A 10,564-nucleotide genomic window follows, 5' to 3' on the forward strand; every position below is an offset into this window, starting at 1 on the left:
GTAAGTCGACAGGGACATCAAAAGTTATATAAACCAGCGTTACTCACTCTCGTAGATATTAATTCCATTGTATAGTCTACATACTTCTCACGAGCTCATTCAGGTCAATCTTTCAAATCACAAAACATGGCCGAACAAAAAGAGGATAAGTGGTCATCCGAGGTAAGCCTTACCTGCTCACAACCGCCCTCAAGGGTGGATCCGAGACTGACACAAACATCCAGGCCTACCAGCACTCCGCCTCCTTCGTCCCCAAGCTGGCGACGAAGGTGGTCCAGTGGCTGCACGTGCAAAAGGACGATGTCATCCTCGACGTCGGCTGCGGTGGTGAGTCTCTGACATCGACCCATTTCATCGTTCCTCTCGATGATGAACTTGACTGCAGCACGAAACTCCAGACTGACAATCAAGTAGACGGCATCCTCGATGTTGAGTTCGGCAAGGTCCTCTCCCAAGGGAAAGGCTCCCTCCACGGCATCGACGCCTCCCCAGGCATGATCTCCGCCGCCAAAAAGGCCGTCTCAGCAGCAGGCCTCTCAAACTGCGAATTCGAAGGTACAGCTCTACTTACTCTCTCCTCTCTTCATCATACTACCCAGACATACTGGAGCAACTCGAACGTTGACTAACAAACTACCCACACAGTCCTCGACGCAACAAAAATCACAACCTCCTCAACACCAACCCTCCACACCCCAACCTTCACAAAAGCCTTCTCCAACGCAGCTCTCCACTGGATCCTTCGGCCCCCGGGCTCCCACATACCCGTCTTCACCGCCATCCGCGACGCTCTCCTCCCGGGCGGCACCTTCGCCCTCGAAATGGGCGGGCTGGGCAACGTAGCCGAGATGCGCACCGCCATCGTCATGGCCGTCGCGCGGCGCGTGGGCATGGAGAAGGCCGTCGCCGTGGACCCCTGGTTTTTCCCGGACGAAGAGTGGTTGAAGACGGTGCTCGAGAAAGAGGTCGGCGGGTGGGAGGTGTTGAAAGTCGAGCGGGAGTGGAGGCCTACGACAGCGGATAAGGGCGGCGTGGAGGGGTGGGTGAGGCTGATGGGGAAGGAGCTGTTGGATGCGGTGCCGGAGGAGGGGGGCCAGAGGGAGGAGGCTGTTAGGGAGATTGTGGAGGTGTTGAGGCATGTTTGTAGGATTCCGGGGGATGGGGAGATGATTAGTTATGTGAGGTTGAGGTGTCTTGCGAGGAAGCTTTAGATGAGCGGCTGGATGGAGGGCATCCAATGTCTCTAGTGAGGGGATGAGACTAGCGAGTATCTGCCACTCATGAGATGGCTGCTAGTAATCATTTCCCAACCTATAAAACGCGTTCAATTCACTTGAAAGACAGATGAGAAAGACAGGAACCCATGCGACCACTTGCAATGGTTGCAAATCAGAGCCAGTCTCGGTAGCAGAGTTCATCAAGGGCAAGAGACCAGGGGACAAAGGTGCCAACCTCGAGCGTCTCTTTCAGTTATCAAAGCTGCCTAAAAACACTCATCATCTCGTTCGCTTTGCCACGCTTTGGCTCGAACGTATTCGTCACTGGCAAGCACGACTTTAATAAGGGGCAATGGCCAAAGCTGGTGAAGGATGCTGATTACCTTGATCGCTTCACCTCATTTTGACTCGAATGTACTGCCTGGACTTAGAAACGCTTCTAGCCACAATAAATATATCGCAATTCTTTATGTTGCTAGCTAAGACGACCGCCCCTTCGTCTTATAACATATTCATCTCCTCACCCTCTCATGCTTCCTTAGCCATAGGCGTAGCCTCAGACCACAGTTTCATACGTGCACTGCGACGGGAGTTGTGAAAGGTGACTAGTAGGCTCGAACATACTTTCTATGAACAATCACGACCTAACAAGAGCTTAACCAAGTGCATTAGCGACCTTATTTGCTTCACCTAGCTTCGGCTCGACCGTATTCGTCACGTACATGCACGAACCAAACAAGGGTACGTAGCATGGGCTTTCAATTGACATTTGGACTTTAATCGATGGTGTCAAGGTTGTTTCAGTGCCTGCTGGTTTGCATCGGGACCTCTGACAGAAGCCTGTGGTTGAGCTACTTCGTGCCCATCGAGGCTGTACTTCGCCGCTCCGATATGTTCTGCTCAGTTCAATTCGACTTATCGCAACGAAACAGTTTTAAAACAAATCTTCCTATTGCAATGCTTTATCTAGTCTGCAGGATAAAGATATGTCATTGATTACTATAAGTAGGCTTATGTCAATCTTCATACATGGAGGTTTCAGCCTGGCTGCACCACCAGATGGTTCCGAGCATTAATCTCACTTGCCTTGGGTGACTTCCTTCCGCTTGCGACTGGCTTTGTTCGGCTCCTATATCTTACCTCTCAGCCTCAACCATTCAACCAATTCAAGGGCAGCAGACATCAACCTGTTCACCAACTCCTGTCTCCATCTCGCACATCGACGTCACCAATACGCGCGAGAGCGAGGGGAACGATGCAAAGAGAGACAAAGACCTGTACATACTCGATCTTGTCCACTTTTCCCATTCGCACGACGTTCATCAGCATACGCTGCTCCCGCCGTCCCCGTTTCGGGAGTTTAGCATGACCAACATGGGCCTCTCCATCACTGCCTCTTTGGGCACTCTCGAGGACACTTGTTACTCATCCCATCGCTGTTCCTTGTTCTCACTTTACCCCATTCCAGAGTCCGTTTCAAAAGTCGGAACGCTCTTTTTGACCTTGGCTGAGTTTGCATGACTCTTCCGGACTTGCGTGTCGAGGTAGGTCAGAAAGGTTGGAGTCTGGCTTGAACGACAGGACATAGCAGAAGGAAGCCGCCATGTGACTGTCTTGAGACTGTAAGGATTCAATCCTATTGATGGCTTTGGTCTGATTTCGCAAACGAGGGATACTTTCAAGGTAGCAGGACCCCTTGAGCTCAGTTGCCTTACTCCATTCCGACTTTACACTCTGAAGGCAACCAGAAAACGTATGAGCCCAAAGTTGAGGGTAGGAGCGTCATCAGGAAGAAGACTCTCTATGACTTTGAAGAATCTTCATGACTTTGAAGAATCTTCAGCAGCGAGCCTTTCAATCACTTTGTTCTTATCCCCTCATTGGAATGTTCTTGAAGAGACGAAACACCTTGATTCAAGCCGTATCATTGCCGTCGACCCTTGCGCACTGAGGCAATCGATATGTGAGTTTCACGAAAGAAGAAGCCTCGTCGAGATCTACGGAATATCCGCTCCAACGAACCCCACCCCTCATCCACATGGTAAAGTCTGGTGTCTAGGAATCAAGGACCTGTACGATTCACGCTTTGAAATCCATCGTCAGGATTCAATAAGTCAACTGGAATCACCGCTTTTGACCAAGGATACGTAACATCAAGACTACCTTCTTCCTCAAAGGAAGCCTATCATCTTCCAGAAAGTATCTCATTCTCGTGAACTAACCTTAGCTTCATATGAAATTCCCTAATAGTCGCTCAGCATGGTTGCCACCATCTCTACACCCTCGCATTTGCATACACAACCCCATCGCATCCAGTAGAACTTACTATCATCACAGTCAGGAGGGGTGATAATATCACTCCCTAAGCGTCGTCTGTATGTCATACATGACACCAACCTCCCGCAAAAAGCAAATAGTGTCATTCTACGTTCCTTACCAAATTTTAACAAGAGCCTTCATCTCATCATCGGGGCAAATTAACCTCCCTCATCGACGCAGACCAGACCACCCGAAAAGAAGAGAAGGAATGGCTAAAAATACCAACTTACGCAACCACGTAAGCTGTTTCGCAGAAATGCTCACGATGTTGGGACGAATTTTTCCCGCCCCATTAACCGCAATAGATTTTGTTACCATGCTCGCACGGTTACATGATCTAAATTCATCCATCCCAAAAAGACATCTCGAGAGCACGAGCACCAGCACGAGCCCAGCTGCCTCCTCTATGCCGATGGGATGATAGAAACCACCCGCATCTCTCGAGAGCGAACTCCAAAGGCCATACATTTACCCTGAAACTTCTCACTCGAGAGATGTTGACTACTCAACAGAATGGCAATGGAAGAAAATAACCTAGGAAAAACCAGAAGTGAAAAGCAACAAGTAAGAGACACGGCTAGAGACACGGGACCCGTCCGAACTCCACCTGGCCCGGACACCATCCGTTTAACCATCACTTTCACCCGGTCCTTCCCTTCGTCCGTCCGCTCGCCCCACCGTGTCCTCCCGAACGATTCGCGGCACCAACATTTATCATCTGAGCCATCTCATCTTTCACTACCTTTCCTACTTGCCTGCCTTAACTCGGAGATAAGTCTCTCCACCTAACCTTCCACGCAACTCACTCGGATAGTCGACTTCCTCCTGGCAGTGACCCCCCCGGCCCATGATTAAGCGCCAGTCAGCAAAATACATCAACGCCAATTTAAATAGGTGCCGTCACATCCTATCTCAACCCGTCATATCCGCCGTCCCCAGATTTCCCAAACCTTCTCATGAACCCCCTATTGCCGCTATACTAGGAGCTCACTACAACGCAAGGGACCTCATGGGGGATACCACATATATGAACAAAGCTGAGGAGACATCCCAAGTACAAACGAAGTAACTCCCATCTATCCCAAGATTAACACAGCAGCCCAATCATTCGAATCTCTTGCGATATCACACCATAATCACACACACATAAGGTAGCTTACACAGTAAGATACACACTATAACCGATAACAAGCCGGTCTTATCATCAGCCAGTCGGTTAGTCCCACATTCAAAGCCACGCAACCACTCACGACCAATCCAAAAGGGAGAAAAAAATTCAAAACATCAACGGTTTGAAATGCAACCACAACCGTACACACCAAGCCCTGCACGTACCACACCTACCACATTACAGGAAAAGGTAAGCTGCCGTCCCTCCGTCCCTCCCAAGCGTCCCTCCCCCTTGGTCGAGTCCCCTAACCTTTTGCCAATCTCCACTTGATCGTCAGAGAGGCAACCCAAGTTCCCTTGATTACATAGACCACCATTAGGCTCATGCATCAACACACGATTCAACGAGCGGCCTTAGCCAAGCTGGAAGACTTCTCGAGTCCAGACTCTCACTCAACAACAACAAGACGGCGTACGGCTTAGCCGGCGCCGTGAATGCTGGGGCGAGTCGTGGACCGGACGCACTCCGGTGGGAAGCTTCGCAGGAATGGAACACCCCGTCCCAGCTCTTCCCTGCTATTTAATGCTCTCCATATCCTCGTCCCTTGCGAGTGTGCCCCATGCTACATTGTCACCGCTCAGTCATCGCACCCTTTTCTTTCCAACGGCGTTCACGTCATCTCATGACAGCGGTTCGCACCAGTCGGTGGCAGTGGCTGTGCAAGATCGAATGAAAACGTTGTCACTTATCCTATCTAACTTACTCAAGGCCACATGAACACTTTTCCCTTCTACTTAGATCATGATAAAATATTTGAAACCTGGAAAATAGAACAAGTTGTCATAGCTCAAAAAATGTGATATATGGACTTTGTATATATATGAGAGAACATTGACCGCCTGCCACCCCCGCCCATCGTCAAGAAATAAGAAGGTGAGGGCGCGGATGGCGGCAAAAAGTGGTGAGATGATGCACATCGCTGAGCGGGTTTCTTAATGCATTCCAGCCAACGCCTTTCCGCTTTGCCGTTATTCAGCCAGCTCTCCTCTCGGAGCGCTGCTTCCCGCGGTCCCACTGCTGAGAAGCTCCTGGTAGCTGTAGATGTCGTCGTCTCCTGGTATGAGACTCTCCTCCACGTACAGAACTCGAGGCTTTCGCCAAGGCTCCTCGTTTTTTTACTTTTACTTCTCGTTATCTCAGCCATCTCCACGCTTAGAAGTGCTCTTTCCAGAATCGGAAGTTGACTTCGCGGACATCGGCATCCTTGCAAGCCTGCTTGATATCGCGAGCTACATGGTTCGTTAGTAAGAAAATTGAGACAGATGAGGATATGATGCTTACCAGCTACTGAGGGACCGCAGAAGTAGACACCGACAGTCGTGCGCATGCTACCTTCCAAGCCGTTGAGGTATGTTCTGTCCAGAATACCATCGCGCATGGTTGTGAAAAGCTTGGAGAAGTTGGGTCGACCAAAGTTCGTACGGGACTTGAGCTCAGTCAGAGGGTCGTGGTCTGATCCAACCGAGTTGAGCACAATGTTCTGGGTGGTATCCATGTCCAGCTTCTGAGTAAGATAGGTGTGAATCTTCAAGAACTCAACACCGGAGCTGCCTGGAACGCGAGCTGCCTCGTTGGACTGCTCTTCAAGTGACGATAGAAGAGTTTGGAACCATTCGAATGAGCCAGTGTCCTTACAGACCCAGATGAACTCGACACGGCGAAGACGGGTTGGCGGGTTCGGGCTGTTGCGCAAGTGCCAGATGTTCTTGAGAATGGAGGCCCAGGGAGTAACGCCAATACCAGTGCCGATGAGCACAGCGATTTCGTTCTCGAAAACGTCTTCGGCGGGGGCACCGTACGGGCCATCGATGCGGAGATCCGGCATCTGCTGGCCGTTCTGAAGAGCAACCTCGTACATTCCCATGGGATCGACACCATCGTAAAGCTTGGCCTGAGCGGAACCAGCTCCAACAGCGTCACCAAGAGCCCGAGTGAAGTCACCGACCTGGCGAACGTGGACCGAGACATAAGGATCGAACGGGCAAGAGGTAATGGTGAAGGGGTGCCATTGGTAGTTGGAGAGAGAAGGCACTTGGAGGAAGAGCCACTGGCCAGCCTTGTACTTGAACGAGGGCTTGTTGAACTGCAGCTCAACGACGTCTGGAACCCAGTTAGTATCACGAGTAGTATGAATGGCACAGCGGAGACTGACCGTATGGGTGGCGAACAACACGAGTGATCTTGGTACGGCGGCGAGCGCGGACCTCACGGTAGGTACGCTCCATGAGGTAGAAAGCCCCAGTCCAGAGCTCCCATCTCCAGCCAAGGTATCCGATGCAGTGGTCCCAGTAATCCTTTCCGGCAAACGGAGAGTACGGCAAGGCGGTATCGCGCACAAAGCAGCCAGTGGTGTGGGTGTACAGTCCCAAGAAAAAGGGAATGAAGAGGTGGTGAGTGTACCAGAACGTCTCGAATGATTGCTGGCGAATACGAGCGTGTGCAGTGGTGTACATCAGAAGCATGCACAGCAGCATGACATGGCCGGTAACACCACCTGCCTGGGCGTAGTGAATCTGGATAGCCGTGACGGGACGAATCTGTGTTCTCTCAACGTTGAAGAAGCTGCGCACATGTTAGAAAATGGGTACTGTACCGCATTGGTTTAAACCTACTTGATGTAATGAGCAGAGGTGTGCAAAATGGTGAAACCGAGCATGGAGTACGCCAGTTGCCTGTGCAGCCAGAGGTTCTCGTCGAGAGGGAGGAAGCGAAGCTTAGGTCGAATCCATCGCATGACCGTTCGGCAGACCGGAAGTAGGATAAGCATTCCATCGACACTCAGAACCAAACCAGCACCTCTTGAAATCCAGACCGAGTACTGCAAAGTGTTCAGACCAGCCAGCCTTGCGTCCATTGCCTGCTTCCACCTAGAAAGGGTTAGTTGGAGTCGAGTTGTGAGCAAACGCGTTGTGTGAATGGAGGCTTACCATCCATAGGCGAAAATGCCAAAGTGAAAGGTCCAGAAGAGGAAGTGGAAGGCCAACTTCTGAGCAGTGAACTGCTTCTTGACCAGAACCCCGAAGGTCAGGTCGCCCGCCATTTTGATTCGATTTCGATTGCCCTCCTATTCGTAGCTGTATTAGGGTGTCGACCTGCGACAGTACCGACGAGTTGGCGGTTGGGGTCGGGCCTCGAGGGTATCGGTAGCGCTCGTGTGGGCGTCGGGCGATGGTGAAGCAAATAATCCCAACAAATCCAATAACCACGTTCGTGTCGATGCCGAAGTCTGGTGTTTCCAATCTCTTTACGTCTCAGTCCCCGTATTAAAACGTCTCTTATAATACCTAAAGTGGTGCAGTCGACGAGCAAAAGAAGCGAAAATAAAAGACTCCAGCCAAGCAAAGTTGGAATAGTTAAAAAGAATGATCTGAGCCAGCAGCGAAGGAAAGGAAGGAATCTCGTTGGTCGCAAGGGCTCGGGAATTGACTCTTGACTCTTCGACCTAGGCGAGAAACAACGAAGAAGAAGAGAGAAATGAGGGTGAAGGAGAAGAGGTGAAGGAAGACGAGACGAAGCTTTCGGCGGGTGGGGGGAAAGTCATAAAGAGATGAGGCGAGTCGGGACGGCAGTCGAAGTTGGAGCGATGGCGTCTGTGGACTTGGCACCGCGTGAGGTTCGACTGACCGGGATTGCACAGGGCGGGAATCGGTTCTTTGGCAAAAAGAAATGCCCGGGATGAACGGGGGAGCCTGGTGCTGTCGGATGGATAGACTTGGATCCGGCAACGAAAAGTGGCGGAGGGGGCTTGACGATGGTGCGGTTTGGTGCAGGATTGGATGGAGGGGTGGGTGATGATGTCGGGACTAATCTTTCGGATGTCAGGTGTCCATGAAACCTCGTCAATAACCGTTGAACAGGGTGTCAGTGTTAGTGTTCGTCCCGCGCAGCGATGTGAATTATGAAAAAAGTGCGATTTGGTGGCGGCGGGGGCGAACTGTCGACTGTCGAGGACGGGACAAGGGGGTTGACGATGGTGGACTGGACGATTCGGTAGATCAGACGTTGGAGGGGTTTCGCAGTTGGAGGGAGCTGTATCAGTCCGATCCGAGAGGCGAGACTGATCAGACGGCAGGGCCAGGTGCGACAGGTGGTGGGCGGAGTTGAGACGACTTCTGTTAGAGGCGCTTTGACGAGGGGCCCCGAGGCTATTCTGACGTTTCGGTTGCAACAGGGGAGGGGCCGTTTTTCCCTTCTCTTGTGTGCGGCGTGCCTGTGTTGTTCCCCTTTGACAATGCGGCTCGAATGCAAAGTGTGGATATGCGCTATTACGCTACGCTACACAGTGAATGCGATGAACAAGGGTCGTTTCTTCTGATCGGTACAGATTGGCGTCTGTCAAATAAGAGTTGGGTATGGCGGTTGCGCTTAGCTTTGTCTTGTTGGAAAGTTTGTTGGAACCAACGACATTGAGGCCGAAAATGGCAGTAGGTTACCAGACTGCTGGGAGGATGGAATGTGGATGGATCATGGAGGGAATGGGAAAACAAAGGGAAGAAAGGAAAAACAGCCAAACGAGGATGACGAGTCGAGGTCCTCATATCCGCATCCAATCCCCCCCATTCCCCCATGCTGGATGGATGGCCTGTCGTCTGGTTCTCCGCTGATGGGCCATTCGGATAGCATGGCATGGCATGGCAAGGTACCTTCGGTAGCTAAGGCAGCCAGCTGTACGACTACGGAGCAGTATGCACGAATGATGATTTGCGGTCGGCAGGTCGTTGTCCAATTCTCTCAGCGACATTGTGTCGGGCACCACAGAAACTCAGATTGACGGTCAAATTGGCCACCACCTGCCTCCTTCTTGCCGCCCGCCTAGGGGAACGGATCTCAAAGTGGACAGATGGGAAGGTGACGGGAGACGCAACGGCAGCCGGTGGTTGGCTGAATGTAATTTTGGAACACGGGCGCCAGACCCGTTTCGGCCGGGCCCATGTTGCTGGGCGCTTAACGGTGCTGAGGGAAGTCGCCGACCGCCAGGTGAGGCGACCACCGCTCCTTCCTCCGTACACCACACCTCACGGGAGAGCTGCGGTGGCTGGATTTTGGTGACACAGGATTCGCTGGTTGTACAACGATGGGGCTTTGAGGAACTATTCTTGAATACCATCACAAGGACAACCCGCAAAAAAAGACACTATTAAAAGCTCCAATGTGATGGCATCGTGCTACCGAGATGCGCTACAGCTGCATGCCGCTGCACTACCGATGCAATTATAGAGCAATCCGGCCACTGACGGTGAGCTCTTTTCTATCTTGGGGTGTCTGCCCAGCTGCCCAGCATGTGGCTAGCAGGGAATATTCGATATTGCTTCCCCATCTCGCAAGGAAGATGATAGGGAATGATGCTTTGAATAGGTTCAATCATGATGTGAGGCCAAGCCAGATACACAGTCCTCTTTATCCTCTTGCTGCGAATTACAACTCTGCAACGCAATAACGGGAAGTCATTGGCCACGCAGATAATTAGAGCTCCCCTGACAAGAAAGCATCGTCCCTATGGCTTCCCTGAAGTCGGCCTATTACGCACCCACAGTCCAAGGGCATCTTAGGAAGTAGAGTTCTAGATCCGAACACTCTTCACCGTCTCTTACCAGCTGAATAAAGTTTCCTTCCGTACGGTATCGACTGACTCTCGCCTAACTCTCTTTTCCCCTTCAAAGATGATCCGGGGAACCCTTTCCGTTTTCCAACCTAAAATGTACATCGTGCCTTCCCCCGGTTAAAGCTCTTGCCCACTCTACGAGGCAAGCACGGCATGGCAAGAGCGGTCACCGCACCGGAAAAGAAGGCGCAAAAAAAATAAAGGACGGAAGGACAGGTGGGAGGAACGGAGGGTGCCAGGGCCCAGGGGTCACCC

The 10,564-nt window shown here is 51.6% G+C and overlaps 3 protein-coding genes across 3 annotated transcripts; 2 read left to right on the forward strand and 1 right to left on the reverse strand.

Annotated features, from left to right (window-relative positions):
* The first annotated feature begins 16 nt into the window (after positions 1 to 16).
* On the forward strand, positions 17 to 1,420 carry BDZ83DRAFT_238508 (methyltransferase domain-containing protein). The gene is made up of 3 exons (XM_060501858.1): positions 17 to 162; positions 225 to 555; positions 646 to 1,420. Exons 1-3 carry the CDS (start codon positions 127 to 129, stop codon positions 1,209 to 1,211), a joined length of 933 nt encoding a protein of 310 aa, XP_060366912.1. The 5' UTR covers positions 17 to 126; the 3' UTR covers positions 1,212 to 1,420.
* Positions 1,421 to 5,046: 3,626 nt separating this feature from the next.
* Positions 5,047 to 5,459, forward strand: BDZ83DRAFT_239095 (uncharacterized protein). Its single transcript, XM_060501862.1, has one exon. The coding sequence runs from the start codon at positions 5,194 to 5,196 to the stop codon at positions 5,422 to 5,424; it is 231 nt and encodes a 76-aa protein (XP_060366913.1). The 5' UTR covers positions 5,047 to 5,193; the 3' UTR covers positions 5,425 to 5,459.
* A 400-nt stretch (positions 5,460 to 5,859) lies between these two features.
* On the reverse strand, positions 5,860 to 7,747 carry BDZ83DRAFT_750573 (ferric reductase like transmembrane component; the record flags this gene model as incomplete). Its single annotated transcript, XM_060513934.1, has 5 exons — positions 5,860 to 5,936; positions 5,989 to 6,807; positions 6,860 to 7,269; positions 7,320 to 7,574; positions 7,635 to 7,747. 5 exons carry the CDS (start codon positions 7,745 to 7,747, stop codon positions 5,860 to 5,862), a joined length of 1,674 nt encoding a protein of 557 aa, XP_060366914.1.
* Between the last annotated feature and the right edge of the window lie 2,817 nt (positions 7,748 to 10,564).

The sequence above is a fragment of the Colletotrichum acutatum genome, assembly GCF_030867785.1.
Source record: "Colletotrichum acutatum strain CBS 112980 chromosome Unknown BDZ83scaffold_29, whole genome shotgun sequence".
Taxonomy (NCBI): Eukaryota; Fungi; Ascomycota; class Sordariomycetes; order Glomerellales; family Glomerellaceae; genus Colletotrichum; species Colletotrichum acutatum.

Bases quoted from the DNA above. Each gene is read 5' to 3' on its own strand.
- BDZ83DRAFT_238508 (XM_060501858.1), top strand. From the start codon at position 127: ATGGCCGAACAAAAAGAGGATAAGTGGTCATCCGAG. The intron at 163-224 runs GTAAGCCTTACC...ACAAACATCCAG, and splicing joins AGGATAAGTGGTCATCCGAG to GCCTACCAGCACTCCGCCTC. The intron at 556-645 runs GTACAGCTCTAC...CTACCCACACAG, and splicing joins CTCAAACTGCGAATTCGAAG to TCCTCGACGCAACAAAAATC.
- BDZ83DRAFT_239095 (XM_060501862.1), top strand. From the start codon at position 5,194: ATGGAACACCCCGTCCCAGCTCTTCCCTGCTATTTAATGCTCTCCATA.